General features: G+C 44.6%; 1 protein-coding gene across 1 annotated transcript; it reads right to left on the bottom strand.

The window, feature by feature from the left end:
* Positions 1-2,303: 2,303 nt before the first annotated feature.
* LOC142993012 (melanopsin-A-like) lies at positions 2,304-16,657 on the bottom strand. Its single transcript, XM_076143607.1, has 11 exons — positions 16,422-16,657; positions 12,578-12,714; positions 12,287-12,420; positions 9,196-9,399; positions 7,902-8,073; positions 7,284-7,445; positions 6,680-6,787; positions 6,292-6,466; positions 5,977-6,168; positions 3,777-3,848; positions 2,304-2,495 (listed from the first exon to the last, which is right to left on the bottom strand). Exons 1-11 carry the CDS (start codon positions 16,521-16,523, stop codon positions 2,328-2,330), a joined length of 1,626 nt encoding a protein of 541 aa, XP_075999722.1. The 5' UTR covers positions 16,524-16,657; the 3' UTR covers positions 2,304-2,327.
* Between the last annotated feature and the right edge of the window lie 1,994 nt (positions 16,658-18,651).

Below are 18,651 nucleotides of genomic sequence, written 5' to 3'. Positions count from 1 at the left end.
CCAATATAGACCCCTCTTACTGCAACACATTCTCTCTCTCTCTCTCTCCCTCTCTCTCTCTGCTGTCACTTCTTTCTGCTCGCACCCTGTTATCCTGAAGCAGCCCCTCTGTGTTGATGTCATTCACAAGTGATTTTTTTCCCTCCTTTATCTCTCTCTCGTTCTCCCTCTCTGACTCTCATGCCCAGGAAGGAAACAACAGATTAACCATGGTGTGTGTGTGTGTGTGTGTGTGTGTGTGTGTGTGTGTGTGTGTGTGTGTGTGTGTGTGTGTGTGTGTGTGTGTGTGTGTGTGTGTGTGTGTGTGTGTGTGTGTGTGTGTGTGTGTGTGTGTGTGTGTGTGTGTGTGATGAGCAGTGAAATCAAATGGAAACTGAAATATATATGAATACAATACATTTTCAAACTTTGCGGCACTCTCCAGTCATATCTTGACACATCTGTGAATGGTGGAACGCATCTATTGATAAAAACATAACTAGGCCTTCCCTCAGTCTGGTCATAGACTGTATCTGTGATCACTTACAGTAAATATATATATATATGTAAATAAAGGTGTCTCCACTCATGTACCACCAGGGCCCTCACTGCCCTCTAGAGGTGGGTCATAGCTCTGCAGGCCAAACAGCACAGAATCTCTCATATCTGTGCACATACAGTACAGCTGTTCCAGTGCCATCAGAGTGTTCCAGTGAATGCAGGGAAACAAACCTTAGTACATGATGGATTAATTTAAAGTGTATGCAGGTGTGCAGCAAATACCATCCATCGCAAACGGCTCATATAGAAAAACCAGTTGAGCAGTGAAGAGACAGATGAATGCCTTCCAGTTCAATCCGGTTCATTCAAGGACAAACCGGTGCTTGACGGGACAACAAAGCTTACAATCACCATGACAATATCTGCTATTTTTGAGGAGGCGTTATTTGTCGGTGACAGGGCGAGTGTGAAGGACGACTTGACATTTGAGTCTGAATCAGTTTGTCATTTTTCTTGATTTGGGTGCAGTGATCTGATCCGTCATGACATCCGTTTATAGAAAATTCCTGACAGTAGTTGATCACGACTTGACAATATTGCCACAGTAGCGGCTTAAACAGGAGAAGACATCCAGGATCAACAACTGACAGAATAACTGTTTCAGAAAAGGGATAAAATAAAGAGTTGCTGTAATCTAATGTAATGCTTTGAGACACAAAATTTGCCGCAACACTACCGTGCACACCGAGGGAAAACAGATTTAGGACATTAGGCCTCCAGCTGACAATAAATGATCAAAGAAAAATCATTATTAGTTATTCCGGGCCAACAATAAAATATGTATGATGTCATTGACAGAGAGCGAGAAACAACAACAAGGACTCACAGAGTGTAGCACCATTTTATTTAGAAAAATAAATAAAAACAAGACAAAACATTTTGTACATCCATTACAAAGTCAACATCACTTCATCAAAACGGAACATATATTTAATACCTGATATATTGTATTTTGCAAAACTCCTCGCCGTAACATCTCAATACATATATTCATCATGTCTCAATTTGTACATTCATTGATGCATACTGGAGGACAACTGCAGATTTTTAAAAGTGTATTCATTGGTTACAATCAGAGTCTGAGGTTTGCAGAGAAGAAGCTTTGGGAATGTGACATTAAAGTGACAATAGGCGGTGAAACCATGGAATCTGCAGCTTAACGTGTGAATCAACCCCACAGTTTAACAAACGGTAAACCTGAACATCTAACAAATCTATCAACGACAAAATCCATCCATCTTATTGAGATATCTTTGTCTTAGGGGTCCTAAGAGTGGGAAGGTCTAAACAAATCAAAGCGTATGAAATATGAGCACAAGAGAATATCATGCAATAGAATTGAAATTATAGTAGCAAATACACATAATCACTGTAAGACTTTCAAGACACATTAATATAAATACCCGTGTGGGTAAGTTAGAGGTTGTTGTTGTGTACTTGTGTGTATGGCATCCAGAGGAATACGAAGTACAGGTGTATGTGTGTGTGTGTACACAGTCAGAAACACACACACACACACACACACACACACACACACACACACACACACACACACACACACACACACACACACACACACAGTGTTCACTGCAAGTCCAGCATGTGAACAGTGCTTTATGGCCTTAACACTCAAAGACGAAAATTGAGATACACACGCCATACACGCACACACACTTCATATTACCAGAAATGGAAAAAACAAACCCTTGACTCCTGTTTTAGTCGTGTGTGCAACTAAAGCAGAATAAAAACAACATGGACACAAACGGACGTCTCACACTTTGTTTTTAAGGCGAATCTGTTGCTTTAAGATGAGAGACCGGACTGGACGACTTGGTCATTTTCTGGTTGCCTTGGTAACCTGGGGGACTGTGCGTGATGGAAGGGCTGGAGATGGAGGTGACAATGATTGAGGGCGTCGCCCTTGACCCTAACTCCTCCGCAACACCATCCAACTGTGTTAGCACAAAGAACAAGAGAGAGACAGAGAGAATCACTTATTTTGTCAGTATTACCTTTAAAATGGACTGAATTATCTTGAAAACAGCGAAAAAATGTAATGTTGGGTCTGTTTATTTCCCTTCAGTACTAAAAAACAAGTTTTAGACTTTCTTGAATCCCTGCAGCGGGCCAAGTAGACTGGAGACATGCTTCTGTTGTGATTTTTGGAAACTTGGGTAGGCGTGAAGGGGTCAGGGGTCGGGAGGGTCAGTGGAGCATTTTAACTCTGGCTCTCATCTGGATCAGTACGCCTCTTGACCTGCCAGCAGACTACTGAGGTGCTGATCAAAGGCATTGATCGGACAGATTGATGATGAATGATGTGGTCCCTGCTCCCGTGGTCCCGAGTGGAGTTGTACTACATCACCTATTTGATCTGTGGCGAGCGATGACCCTGCACTCCAACTGCACTGACTGAACTCAATTCATCTTCTCTGCTGCTTTTACTGGGTTTATTCAACACTAGTTTAATGATTACAGAGCCAATCTGGAGTCAGATCAATAAACTGGCTGATCGAAAGGAGGAAGAGAATGATCAATTGATTAATTTGCATTCTGACATTTCATAAACGGAGTTGGCTAAATATTCATATTATGTTTACAAGATGTTTGTTCACATTACTTAGAGAATGTATGTGAACGCTGTAGATGAATCCAATGTTTCAGCCAGTCAATCTATTGTTCTTTGTTCTGTTTAGCTTTTAAAAAAGGTTATCAAGTCCTTTTGCTTCCAGTAAATAGATTTAATAACTAATTAACTTTGACAGAAGGCAACAATCAAAAGAAGCAAGACTTTTGACCTCTTCTTTTGTGTACATACATGCAATCGTGTTGCCTGAAGAGCGGCAGGAAATGACTGGAAACTGCACTGCCAATTGTATTGAACACAATGGCCAAGGACAAATGGAAGCAGTTCGACAAATGTGAACCCTTTCCATTATGTCACAGTTTCTTGTTGAAAAGGTAGTTGAGCAGTTTTTGGCTGGAGGCTCCCTGGTTTTGTCTTTGTGTCCAGGTTGGAGTGTTTTGGGTGGATGATTTGGTTTGATTGACTGATGTACTTGGAAAAGCGAACTGACATCAAAGCAAGGAAGGTCTAACATGGAAAAACTGACTTCTGATTCATAATGGAAGGCACCGTTATACACCAGGGCGCCACAAGAGGTCAAAGGGGAAAGCTTTTGCAAACAGCACATCGACATCATGGCACATTGGAGGCGACTGGTGACTCTTACAGTGGCAGGCAGGTGGTCCGTTGGCTGGAGATCGATGTCCGACATGCAGATATCCTCAGGATCTGTCAGAGTCTGAGCACAGAGCACACAAAACACAACCTCACTCACTTCAGAGCAACTGAGATTAGGACTGACCACAAACGTCTCAAAATAATGGAATTCCGGGTTTGAAAAATAGTTTAGCAGTATAATAGAAGTTAAGTTAAGTCTTATCGCAGATAATACGAAAAAAATTCAAAATGAACCAAAGTCAAAATTCCCTAAATTATCCTTAAAGCCGAATGTAAATAGAAGTGAACCTGCTCTCAAAGCAACTGCAGAAAAGATCAAATAAATCAGCGTTATGAATGTTTTCACATGCAAAGTAGAGGTTTGTTTACATCAGCAGTTTGTAAAAATTACGATCTGATCTGTGAGAATTTAGCTCACATTTACATGCTCAAACTAGTTAGAAAAGTGTGACTTTAAGCATTGTTGGCACTTTCCTTCATTCACTACCACTACTACAACTTAGAAAAGACACTTTAACTGTCATAGTCACACCCCTGTGAGCCCCTGGGGATGTGTGTGTGTGTTAATTCTCCATTTTGGATGAACGCTGTGTGCCTGGTGTGTTTGTTTTGGTTCTCTCTCTCTCTCTCTCTCTCTTTCTCTCTCTCTCTCAGTACACCATATGCTGTCAGTGGACTCCAGCAGAGACTCATCATCCGTCTTTTTAAGATGAGGGACTCACAACTGAAGCGAGACGGCTGGGTACTAAAAGCTAACAGTCACTTGGTTAGGAAGTCACGGCGGGTGTTGGGATTGCTGGGGGTGCTTGGATAGAGGAGGGAAGTGTGTGTGTGTGATAAGAAGTGGGAAGAATAAAGAATGTGTTGAGCAGCTGTTGGTGGCTTAGAGAGGTTACTGGTCAGAATGGGCTCTCCCCACAGGAAAACAGCAGGCCGCAGCAGAATACACACTTACACACATACAGAGGGGCTCACGGGGGTGGAATCATGTTAGAGTAGAGGAAGAGAAAATGTGACGATCAAAGAAAGCGAAAGTCTCTATTTTCTGCCTGATGCAGAGATGGAAGGTGACGGCAGAGCAGTGCAGTGAAACACAAACTCACACACATACTGTGGATTAAGAATGAATCTCACTGATTACTGGATTAGTCTGTAGACCCTCAGTGCAAGCTTGTGCGTTTGCATAACGGTGCACATGTGTGTTACTTGTGTTCTTGACTGATGATTACACAAAGACGGAATTGCTCCACATACACAGAGCGGCTGATTGTGAATCTTAGACTGTAAAGAATAGTCTTTTATATACACGAACAGTGGTTCTCTGTGAGTCTTGAAATGTCAAATCAAGGTCAAATTAGGTAGATTAAAATGCTTTTTAATCTCGGAAATAATTGAAATCACAAAATGCAGTAAGTTGATCCATGATAGGAAGACTGCAGGGGAGCATGATTTATTTCTTTACATTAAATTATTGCAATTTGTACAATATACCTGCTAAACGCTTATTTGGATGAACAAGCTTCTTTATTTTGAGTTCTAACCTTTGGCTTTCCTCACATCTGAATAAAATCAAAAGAACAAAACCACAAAATCAAACAAACGCCGTCAAAATATTGCACGTCTACAGCTCATATTTTAAAAGCAAACTCAAAAACAGCAAAAGGCAGAGAAGAGCCGTGACCTCACTATGTCACACACACACACACACACACACACACACACACACACACAGACATCCCCTCCTTAAATCTGACGGGTCGGGATCGTAAACATGACGAGCGGCTCTAAAATACGAGCCAAGAAAAGAGGAAGATTTGCATCTGCTTTGACAAAAACGACAAAACGGAATTGAAACGTCTCATCGTGAGCCTGCATTAAACCTACGAGCGTGAGGGTAAATAACAGCGTCTCCCGTCTCTTGCATTGAGGCCGTGAACGTCACATTAAAGGTATGTGAGCGTCTTGTGAGATTGTTTTAAAATCTGCTGTGTGGTTGAAGTGAATGTTTGTAATTCCGAGTCGATCGGGGAATCTTTGGGGAGACGAATCAACGCAAAAGACGACAATGTTAAAAAGAAAGCAAATTAAGTCATACATGTGTAACTTTGTGCATGTAAACATTGTCTGTTTTATATACAGAGGAAATGTAGGTCAGGGGAAGTATGTTGATGTAAAGCAGCCATACTCACTGTGATCTGCGAGAGGCGACATATGGACGGGTCAGTGGGTTTGTGAGTTGCGGTTCTCTCCAAATCCTCTGAGCTCTGACCCCTCACCTTTGACCTCTGGCTGGCGTGCCGTACTTGCTTGACGTCGCCGCTCAGCTGATGAGTAACAGTCGGCCGAGAGGAAGGGTCGGCCTCTGTGTCTGAGAACCAGGGCTGAGACACACAATCGCACACAAACACACACAATCTAGAATCAGGGAACTATTTGTTTGGAAGTAGGTGTTAGGAGTAAACGTAAGACAGAGACATACCATATTATATATGAGGGGCACTCACTGATTCGCTGTCCGACTGAGAGGAGCGGTGGTGTTTGGCGGGGCGGATGGACTCTGACGACTGGCTGTTGAGGGTGGAACGGCGGGTGGACTGGAAGCTGCTGCTGGTGAGGCGGTCTTTACCGGTGACGCAGAGCAACGCCCCGAGATACGGAATGTACCTGCTGAGGGCCAGCCTGAGGACGAGAGAGAGAGAGAGGGAGAGAGGGAGAGAGAGGGAGAGAGAGAGAGAGAGAGAGCATAAGGGTCCATTCAAAGGCCGACAGACCTGGGGAGTGAACGGCAAAGACGAATGGACATTTTCTCATTTTTAGATTATACGGCTTTGGAAGCTTGCAAGCGCGTGTCATATGTAGGTGTGTGTGTGTGTGTGTGTGTGTGTTCCTTACCTATATTTGGGGTGGGTTATGGCATATATGATGGGGTTGTGGATAGCAGAGGCTTTGGCGATGATTGCAGGAACAGAGTTCATGTAGGGAGTCAGCATGTCAGCGTATCTGCGGGGGGAAAGGAAGAGAAATGGAGGAAGGAAATTAGACACATTTGTGTTACCCGGGCAACCCTCGGAGCGGGACCCACACTGACATTAATCATTAGGTTCATGTTTTTGTTAAAGGGCCGTACGTGTAGTTTGACACATTTCTGGTGGACACATAAGTGTTCTGTTAGAGGGCTAATTATAATTGAAGCTTTCAGGGAAGTGCAGGGGGCTCGGCTGTGAAAGAAGCTTAACTGACCGTGGTTTTGTTTGCGTAAACTGGCTTGACAAAATCGAAAACCCCCCTTAGGGTTTAATCGGTATCAACCAACACACTTTGTTAACAGCAGCTTTCCTAATGGGGCGAAGTGAGCGCTCCCGTGAAAGAGGCGAAGACGAGATAGCATCGGATTCCATCACTGCTGGCTTTAAAACGTTGTTGTTTCCAGATCTTATGGAGACATTTGAACGTCACCTGAGCAGGTGAAGAGACACACACAGATTAACACACCTACCCAGCAAACGCGGTGAGGGCCACACAGGAGTAAGGGGCCCAGGAGATGATGTAGAGGAGGATGACGATGAGCGCAATCTTAGCCATCTTCCATTCGCTCTTCATCTTATTCATCTTCTTCACAGAGTCTCTGCTCCTTTCACAGCTGATCTTCGTTAACGCCCTGTCACACACACACACACACACACACACACACACACACACACACACACACACACACACACACACACACACACACACACAGATTACAGATTCGTCTCTATTTTTCAAGATGGATTCACATAAGTTTCTCTTTGTTTAATTTTGTGCTAAACTTAAACCTTCACACACCCAACACACACTTCCTCCTCATCATTTACATTGTCTGTGTCAGCCACATAGGCAGCCGGCAGTGTCCATGCTGAGAGAGACGTCAGTGGAAATCGATGTAGAATCCCAGACAGACACATTAATCAACAGGACATCGATACCAGCAGACGCACTGACACACACAGCACGCTCTCACACAATCAGGTCTTTATCTGTGCACGACTTAGTGTCGTGTATGAGCATGGCGTGTGTGTGTGTGTGTGTGCGCGCGTGCGTGCGTGCGTGCGTGGGTGCGCGCGTGCGTTCTAACCTGGTGGTGCGGCGGATGGCCCTGAAGATGCAGCAGTAGCAGAGGATGATGATGGACAGAGGGATGAAGAAGACAAAAGTAAAGAGGAGCATCGTGTAGGAGCGGACAGAAGGCGTGAACGTCATGTAGTCCCAGGAGCACGATGTCATCAAGCCCTCTGGGACGTAGGCGCCTGGGGAAGAACACACACACACACACGCACATACACACACATAAGTTCTTGCTTTGGTGTTTGCATTGTTTTCAACTTTAACAAACCAAATTCCAGTTTAAATACACTTAAACGATCCGTGTTCCTTCTGTGTGATGTCATGTTTCTCTCCATTAGCACCGCAGAGTAAACACACAGTAGCAGTGAATAATAAACGTGTACTCTGCCTGAACTATAGGACAGCAGCCTCCACACACAATATACAAAGAAAACAGTACAGCAAGTAATAATTCATTTTGGTTTCGTTTAAGGTTGCCGCAGTAACAGACTTAGAAAAACCACGCATTCCTCACTTCTCCAGACACGGAAGGAAGCCATAAGTCACTTTTATCACGTGTTATGTTAATGTGGTGTGGCAGAAGGTCTCCGCTCCCGAAAGAACATTGTGGCTCAAATGTTATGCTCAAGGCTGGACGACAGTGACAGAACCTGAAAAAACATAAAAGTTCAATACGATTTTAATTTCATGATTTTCAGGACTTTGGAGCATTTGAGAGCTTTGACCTACATGCTCTGCTATAATGACGCATGCTAAGTCGAGCTGTCACCTGTTCATGTTATGGCCGACGTTGCGCAAGGGGTAAGCTTCATGTGGTTCCTGATGTATTTGCTTTAAGCTCACTAAATCTGCACCGTGTTCCTAATCATTTAGCTCTAAAGTATAAACAAGCTAGCTAATTTTTCTTGTGACTTTCCATCCCTTTGAGCAGTTTCCCTGCATCTCATACCAGAAGTGTGAGATGTTGTAAATTATAAATTGAAGGCTGAATGCATGCAGGGTTTGTATTTGGTTGACATTGGGGATTTGACCGCTTTTAGTCACTTTGGAAGCCATTTTTGAAAAGCACTAAAAGCATCACCTTCCTTTCTCTCGACTGTTTCTGCATTCTTTCGAAATATTTTTTTAGAGACTGAAAAGGTATTTGGCACATTGACAAAAGGCAGAGTAACATGTATTTGACAACTTTGAGCGTTCATATGACATGTAGACATAAAGAATAATAGAGAGCCAAAACCGCAACAAACTGGATCCCTCAGAGGACCACGGTGATGAAGAGTAACCTGTGCTTTTTTTCTACTCACTCCAGCCAAAGAAGGGGGGCAGGCTCCAGCCCATGGAGTACAGCCAGGCTGCAGCCAGGATGCCCAGAGCCTTCTTGCGAGACATGACTCCCAGGGAAGCCAGAGGCCGGGTGATCACAACATACCGGTCCATCGCGATCACCATCAGAGTGATCATACTGCAGATACCAAACAGCGCTCCACAGAAGGCGTACAACTCGCAACCTGGACGCAGAGAGAAGGGAGAGGAAGCACCGTGAGGGAGGAGGAGGACGGTCTGGAGACGAATGTAAGTCGCACAACTGACTCAGCACACCAGGAACATATTGGATAAATTGTGCTGATAATTTCACTCATGTACTTAAGCACTCAAGGAATCAATATTTGTTGACGTATTTACAATCAATATGTGTCCATCACAGTCTGTTTCTCACTGTAATAGAGAGAAGAAAGAGAAATAAGATTTTGCTAATTCCCAATCCCAACTAATCCCAATCTTAATAATAAATCATCATAATTGGCCTTGATGTTGATGAGTTAGAATTATACATTATGATGAACAGAATGTAGGATTAGAAGTCTTAAATATCCAAGCTCAATTTCTGCGGCCGCATTATCTTCAGTTTTCAGGCAACACAGAGGACGACGAAGACGAAGGGATGAAAGGATGTTACAGAGTCGGTTTGGGAAAAGTCCGATTTGACTTCAACGCCGTGAATTCACAGACAGAAATAACAGACAGCTGGAGTTCACAGCAAGTTAATTAGTCTAATCACACACACACACACAGTCACACACAAGTACATACATACAGAACACACAGTCATAGCCCACGGCTTGTTAATGACTGCAACGACACTCCAATCTGCATGAATAAATCAGTTTGAAAACAGGTCAATTGTCCCTGCTGAGGGTTGAGGACACATTAACACGATGAGCGACTCGGCCATCAAAGCAACAAACAAACGGACCAAAGCTTCAACAACACATATGTGTGTGCGAGTGTGTGTGTGTGTGTGTGTGTGTGTGTGTGTGTGTGTGTGTGTGTGTGTGTGTGTGTGTGTGTGTGTGAGTGTGTGAGTGAGAGATCGCGTCACATATTCCTCCACAGATCAATATTTGGAAACAAGTATACTTGCATGCAGTGTATGGACATATATCGCGTTTTTCTCCAACTCATCACTTAGTCGATACTCACACAGGCCTCACAAACACACGTGGGAGTGAATATTAATGAAACAGCCCCAGAGAAGGTAATCAATCAATATTCAAACCAAATCTTTGCTATTCCATTGATGTTTTGTTGCGTTAGTTGTAAAAACTTTCAGGTCTCGTGTTAACAAAGCACCGTTCAGTTTAAGTGCAAAGAGAGGACAGGAGGAGAGAATGGAGGATTTCATATATTAGTAACAGCAGGAAGATGAAAGAGAGGTGGATGAAAGAAGGATCGAGACAGAGAGAGAGGGGGAGGGAGCGGAGACACAAATCAATCAATTATTAAACCTCTTTTAGCATGATGGAGCAAAGCTTCGGCTGTTACTTTGCTTCATTTTGTTCCCACAGTGAAACCTGCCGCTCCCCTGTACATCCATGCGTCTATCCATAATGTATGAGCTGACACACAGAGGTCATTCCTGCCCCCCCCCCTTCTCTCAGGGTGTGAGTGTATGATTACGTTTCGCCTGCCACACGCTGTGTAATCACACTGGCCTCTCATCACATCGATACAAAAGTCAGAAGTGTGCGTCACGTGTGTGTAAATCTCGCATTCCGCTCAGACAATGAAGTATTTATCGGTACATCTGCGGGTCTGCGGCTTTTGACAGCTCAGGGACGCTGCATCGTGGGAGGGGAGGACACACACACACACACACACACACACACACACACACACACACACACACACACACACACACAGGGGCTTCAACGTGGAAGAGTCTCAATGGGCCCCAATGACATTTAAGATAAACTTGTTGTGAAAGTTCAAACCCAAAAGTGATCAGACAGAGCAGAAACAAGTGATGATGCTTAAAGCTCCATAAACAGACTTTTCTGTTTATTTGTCACCACAACAAACTGGGTTTCTTATACGTTAAGATTCTGTCAAAACGTATCCATGCCGACGTCTTCATGCTGTCTATCTGTCCGTCCCTCTCTTCATTAGCGCTTAACCAGCACGGGTTCGTCAGCACATTTGTCCCACATGTAAATGAGATTCATGGATCGAAGGCCCCAAAGCGTTTCATGGCTGATGAAAGACTGAGAGCCACTCAAGGCCACACGGACAATGATCGTCGGCCCGAGGACGCCAGAGTCGTCCTCCTTTCATGTTCAGAGAGACAGAGGTCGCCGCAGTGCTCATTGATTGGGAACACACTTACGACTGGTTGTGCCATGTGTGTGAGTTCACAACTTGGAAAGGGTTCAGCTTATGAGGCAGGACAAAAGGAACCTTTCTGTGATTTCTGGGGCCTGCAATGTTTTCTTCTCTCTCTTATCATCTCCACACTTGAAGGACTCAGGGGACAAAACAGCACCAGTGGAGCTGAGACAGCTTTTGACTCTCTGCGTCCAAGGTTGGGACGAATCCTGAAGGAGAAGCCAGAGCTGCAGCTATCAGCGTTTGATCAGTGCGTGTGTGAGTCTGGCGCCTCTTTATCGTCTCTCTGCCTCTGCTCCAACACGGTTACATGCTAATCTATAATGTAACGCACACACACGCACCCTTACACACTCACACGCAAGGGGGAATGGGAAACACACTCGTGACAAATGTACAGGCTTTTTCTTTATGATTAATGAAGTTTGGATGTTGCAGAGCGAGTCTGTCGTGCATAGAGACACAGAAGGATGAGAGGTGTGTGTGTGTGTGTGTGTGTGTGTGTGTGTGTGTGTGTGTGTGTGTGTGTGTGTGTGTGTGTGTGTGTGTGTGTGTGTGTGTGTGTGTGTGTGTGTGTGTGTGTGTGTGTGTGTGGAATCTCAATTGAACTGTAGGTCACACATAGAAGGACAGGGATACAACACAAGCCTAGGTAGAATTCTAGGTGCGTGTGTGTATAATTGGTCTCCATCTGTTCTGTCTTACGTGTGTGTGTGTGGGTGTGTGTGTTACCTTTCTTTCCAAAGATCCATCGTTTGTGCATGCTGTTGAGGAAGAAGATGGGTGTCTGGGTAACACACATAAGGAAATCAGTGATTGCCAGGTTAATGATGAACATGTTGGCTGGGGTACGCAAGCTCCGGCTCCTGCACACACACACGCGCGCACACACACACACACACACACACACACACACACACACACACACACACACACACACACACAGAGAGAAAGAGAGTGAAGTCAACTGATTAGGTTGAATCTCGTTGGAACCCCAAACCCTGAATGACAATGCAAACGCACCTGCAGAAAGCATACATCACCAAGAAATTCCCCAGCATTCCCGTGATGCCCACAATCAGGATGACAACGCCGATGGTGTAGTGCGCGTGGTCCGGAACGTCCACCGTGGGAAAGGGATGACCGGGAATCACAGACCCCTGCAAGTGGGAAACCAAGACGACGGTGATCCTGTTTGTCCTCTACCGTCTTCCATTATCAAAAGAGACTCAACTGTTCTGATTGAAGATGCTGAAGATGATGAAGATACAAGACTAAAATGAGGAAGCTCCTGCTCGGACGTTAGGTGGCCTTAGAGGATGCCCGAGTGTTTCTCTGCTTCATGCTCCACTACGTTTTTTTATAAAAGAGCATAAAGAGATCGACTTTTATTGACGTCTGCGCACACACACACACACATGGACACACATGGACACACACTGATATAAAAAAGAAGTACTAAGCTAAATCACTCTGAACTTTCCAATGTTTCAACTCTCGTACACATTTCCTTTCATTTTGACCCAATACCCCATGGAAGCTTGCGTATGTGTGTCTGTGTGTGTGTGTATGCATGCCCCTAGGTTACACCAGTTACATCAGCTCCACTTTTCCTCAGGTCCACTTACTGAAAGGACGATGAAATTGACGTGTGTGAAATAGTGTTTATTTAAGTACATGAGTGAAGGGGTCAGGAGGAGAGAGGAGACAAGAGCAGCGAACATGACAGGCAGATGTGTGTGTCAGTGTGTGTGTGTGTGTGTCGGACACACACCGACGGAATGTAAACACTCAGCTTCACTCTTACATCAGCGATGAGGTGAATCTGACTCAAGGTTTCATTTCTTTCGCAACTCATCTCATGTCTGTCACTCCATTTTGGTGCAGTTCTGTGCCCCGCTAGCGCCACCAGGTGGATCATGGGGAGGGATTACACACAGGGGTGTCCACATCCACAGGTAGGTTGATCTCACCAGTGTGTTAGCTTTAGGGCTGTGGCTCTTACTCTGGACAATTATGTAACCACGTAACCAAGGCTCCGAAGCGCAGTCGAGACCCTCTGGAGCCATGAAGCCCTCAATCCTTACCGTTGCTTTCAATCACAATGTGTGTTTGCATTCAGATCAGATCATGCGGAGAAGAATGTCTGTGTGTGTGTGTGTGTGTGGGGGGGGGGGTTGCTTTGTATTGCTTTCTACTTTTTAGCTTCATTTCCTCTCACATGTCTGTTCTTAGTCCCCTAAGTCTCTCCATCGATCCCTTCCTTCCTTTTGCTTCTTATGCCGTCTGCTTTAGAGACGGATCAGCTCTGGGCCGAGTTAGTGCCCGACACACACTGAGGAGGAAGGAGCCACCAGGGAGGAAACATGACATGAAGTCTGACCACACACACACACACACACACACACACACACACACACACACACACACACACACACACACACACACACACACACACACACACACACACACACACAACCGTACCTGAAGACAAAGATGCCTTCATGCACACATCTGAGCACACTTGCAAGTACATTGTGTCTTTACAAACACTATGAAAACAGAACGCATTAGTGCATAGATAGAAACACACGTTGCTTTATAACAGATGAGACTAATGCCATGATTGTAGCTGAGGGGTTTCCACAAGCCAGAGTAATGAATTTATTATCTCTTATATGTGGTCCATTTGAAGTGGTGAACTGGAAATGTAATTTTAATTAGAAGCAAGTCTCAATAGAATGAAAACGTCTGTATTGATTCAGGCCTTGGGACATGACAGCTCACAATTACATATCTATTTATATCTTATTTATTATTTATTTAAAGAGCACAATATTAAGTTGTCTCTTGATTTGTAGATATTTAAAGAAATGTGGAATGAGCAAAGGTTACTCCACTCCAGGAAAGATTTATCTCTAAACTGTATATGCTTGACAAATGATCGTGTCCAATACTCCAATACTCTGCTGCAAACAATCACCAGAGAAGGTCAGGTTCTCTTCCATTATGGAACGATAAGGATCCATTGAATATGTATTGATGAACGATGTGGTGTCAACCTCATTGAATATCGGCCCGCTGGATCTATCGCACAACGCCAGCGGATCATTAATCAACACATCAGTAAGTTGGCAGGTAGAAGGGTTCAGCGACTTCAAATGTCAGACTCGCCTGTTTAGCAGCTGACACCTTCTAATCGACGCAGATCAGCCAAAGGACACACGGGAAAGAGAGACACCTGCATGCACTCACACAGACTCACACACACACACACAGACACACACACACACACATACACACCAACTAACTGAAGCGCCCTTATCTTTCTGCGCATGCATAGATCCCTCCAAGTTCTTTAATGAAAAACACACTTACTCTACAGTAGAAAATCCCGTCCGTCTCACTGGGAGTCGCCCTCTGGCGCTGCCTCAATATGGGCTTATACCCCAGCAGGACCAATACCACAGAATCTATGGAGCACGCAGCCTGCAGGCCCCAGCTTCAAAGTCCAAGCGCAAACAGAACCATTCATGCTTAACTGGGCCACTTTCAGCATCAAACAGGCTCCAGTACCATCCTTTGACAACAGCTGTTCCTCCCCCAGATCATCCACTGTGACATTTGCTCTCTGGCCCGAGGAAGTGTACCGCACTGTCCTTTTAATGCTTTATTTTATGCGGAAGGGTGGATAAAGTGCGGTATTGACCTATATACGTCTATATGAGAGGATTCTCCTGCAGGCTGGGTGTAAACTGTGCTTAAAGACAGAGAGAGAGAGGCGGAGGTGGGAGGTGATAACAGCACCTCTTGGCTCTTTGGGAGTAAAACCCTTGGAAATGAGATGATGAAGTGGACAAAGGTGGATACGATGCGTTTGCAATCTGCCTTTGTCTGCCCCTGAGCTCCTTTCAGGCAGATATTAGCGTTGGCACGACACACGCTTGAAGTTTAGAAGATCCCAAACCAGCCCGAGATCTCACTAAAACCCCTTAACAAAAACATAACAAACCCTTGGCATTTAGGGAGAAAAATGAAAGAAGGCTGGGGAGAGGCGGCTGGAGATCTCCTCTCCTTGCCAACCAGGTGTGGAGGGGGAAGGAGGGAGGAGATCAAGAAGAAAGCAGCAGAGATGGGGAGAGAGAGAGCGAGAGAGAGGGGGGGGGGGACACAACCGTGATCCAGAAATCTTTGGTTCTAGAAGAGAACCTTTATCCTTTAAGCACTAAAGGTAACCAACTCCCTCATTGGAAACAAGCTGGATGACTGAGAAGCAAACTTAATGGCACCGCTGTGCTGTTGTTCTCACTGAAACATGAAAAGATCATTATCACAAAATGGATCTAAAGTCACTAGAGGTCTCCTGGAATGCTAGAGACGCACCAACAGGATGTCTCCAGGCTCAGACTCAGAAAAAACAAACTCACCATAAATCCCGCAGGAAAGCTACCAGGTTGTCAAAGTTTATTTGGAGCAGATGCGCTACAAACACACCGCTTCAGTAACCAGAACGAACCATTGACACACTCGCTCTGTTAGACCTGTAACACACATACAGTCACTTCATCCAGGTGCAGTTGGTGAATGAAAGGAGCCGTTGGAGAAGGACAAGAAGGAGGAGGAAGAGGAGAAGGAGGAGGAAGATGGTGATCCATTCATTAAAAGAGGGAACATCTTTTGGAACATCATTTACACCTGCCTGTTTTTGTAAGTCCTCACGTTTCTAATTTCACTCCAGAGCTGCTACGCGGAGTTGGTGTGTGCGCGCGTGTGTGTGTGTATGTGAGACTCCTGGCGCGCCGATCACTCTGATGCGATCGTTCCGTTACAGCAGCCTGAAAGCACCATGTGGGCAGCGGATACTTACAGCTGTGACGGCCGGAGGGAGAACGGAGCTGATGTTCCAGGGTGCCCGGGTGGTCGCGTCCGGCGTGGGGGGACCCGGGCCAATCAGCAGCCGTGAGTCCATTCCCGACGGTGAGAACGCGTTAGAGGACTGGGAGCGGAAAGAGCGGATAGATGTATAGTCTAGATGATGAAGAGGAGCAGGGAGCCGGAGTGGCCACTCATCATCAGCACCCTGCCCTCACCCATCACCCTCCCACAGTCTGACGGCACTGACGGTCCAGCGTGGCTGTGGAGGGTTGAGGAGGGTCTCTCTCTCTCTCTCTCTCTCTCTCTCTCTCTCTCTCTCTCTCTCTCTCTCTCTCTCTCCCCCTCCCCTCCCTCTCTCTGTTAGAGAATAGCATTGTTTAGTTTGTTTCTATTACTGATATCCATCATTTTCCCTCTTCTCGCAGTTTTCACATGTTTTGTCTTTCTCGCAGCCACACAAAGTGACTCTAGTTGGTGCTTTCCCGATGCGCCAATATTTTTTTGTCAACCGTATTTTAGATTTTTTATTATTATACCCAACTTATTCTAAAATCCCCCTCATTTGTCCCTATTATTATTTGTTTTCTTTTAAGGCGCATGCGCAGAATCCACCAATCAAATCACAGGCCTTCACATGACCGCGCCTCTGTCTGTCACGTGCGCTCGTTAGCACACCTGTGATTAGCTTGTCCACACCTTTAGCTCTTTTCGTGACTAAATGGTTTTCTACGTTCAATCAAGAGCTTTAGAAAGAATTTAAATTCTTAAGAAAAGTTAGAGCGTTTGCTTCAGACTCCGGCAAGTTTATTCGTGGTACTTGTGGAGCCCGCAGTGACATAAACACAGAAAAACTCAACACGGAAAAAGCACAAGGACGCAGAGTAAGTGTGCAACTCTTAACTGTGTTTGGATTTAAGAAACTGTATGAACCTAAACTCAGATCCATTCTGGAACATCTTCACCTGTTGAGTGAGTGTTTGCACTGATGAAGACTATATAGAGCTGAACCATCCCGTCTAAGTGTGTCCACGATGAAAGCAGCACCATTTGTAAATGTGTACATTTTGGAATGGAATGCTCTGCTTTTTATCAGAAACTACTGAAGGACAAATGCACCCTGTGATAGACTGACTCAAGTGAAAAGAGCACAAGAGCCAAGCCCAAGTCAATGTAAGTTCTTCTGTTTATTGTTTTTATTATTTTTGTAGACCTACCTAGTGTGTGCGTGCGTGCGTGTGTGAGAGAGATCAGCCTGTTCATGGTAATTCATGCTAGTCCTGTTTATTTATTTTCTATATTAATGCTTCATTCAGTGGTGCAAATGAATATCCTAAATATCTCAGGAACAAAAACAAGTAGGGAACCTGAGTTGTTATCTGTATCCTGCAGGCCCGCCCATGATTGGTTGACATCAGCAGCAATTAATAACAGATTTATCAGCAGCCATTGTATTTCAGAGATGAGACACCAAGAAACTGAGAGTGTTTGACTCAAGATGGTCATCATTTGAATAAAGATAGAGAAAGACTTGACTTTACATATAACAACATATTCTGTCAAAATACAATCATGGCTATTGGTTGCTTGTAGTGATTTTATCAAATTTCACAAGAGTAAAAAGTCAGAGGAAGATGCATTCAGGGGTAACGGTGAACATATAACTTTATGTTTAGCCCAGGGTTCCTGAGAAGTGAATGCAATACATACTCCAAAATGCTCCAACTTGCAAAAACCAAACAATGTCAATGACCTAATTCTGTCAGAAAAGCCCTGAAAATCCTCAAAATATGTAAATATCACTTTCAGGACACTGAGTTCATCAAGAGAAATGCGCTTCCCGCTCAGATTTGCAGTTTGCACACACTTCTCAAACCTTACACAAAGGAAGGAAGGCTGGACAGAATGGAGAAAGGGGGTAAAAATAACATCAAAAGAACGGATGTGCCTGTTGAAGCCTAAAGATATTTACTATTTCAATCCAAACTCTTTAAGTCCCTCTGTCCCCTGAAGCTGCATGTAAACATGTTTGTAGATGATCATGTTATCCCTCTGGTCACAAGGGTAATCATAAGGTATCTGGGGGATAGCACGCCTTTACAAAGATCAGCAATGCAGAGATTCTATGCATTATTGCACTAATTTGTTGAGTAATATTTTGACAGAATGCTATTGTAGGTTAATCAAGACTTGGAGCCCGGGGGGCCACTGGGACAGTTGTCGAG

The sequence above is a fragment of the Genypterus blacodes genome, unplaced genomic scaffold (genome assembly GCF_046128005.1).
Source record: "Genypterus blacodes isolate CSIRO-AG114 ecotype Tasmania unplaced genomic scaffold, CSIRO-AGI_Gbla_v1 ptg000026l_1, whole genome shotgun sequence".
NCBI classification, from domain to species: Eukaryota; Metazoa; Chordata; class Actinopteri; order Ophidiiformes; family Ophidiidae; genus Genypterus; species Genypterus blacodes.
Note: the sequence above shows the minus strand (reverse complement) of the source record. Positions and strands in the feature narration are given on the sequence as shown.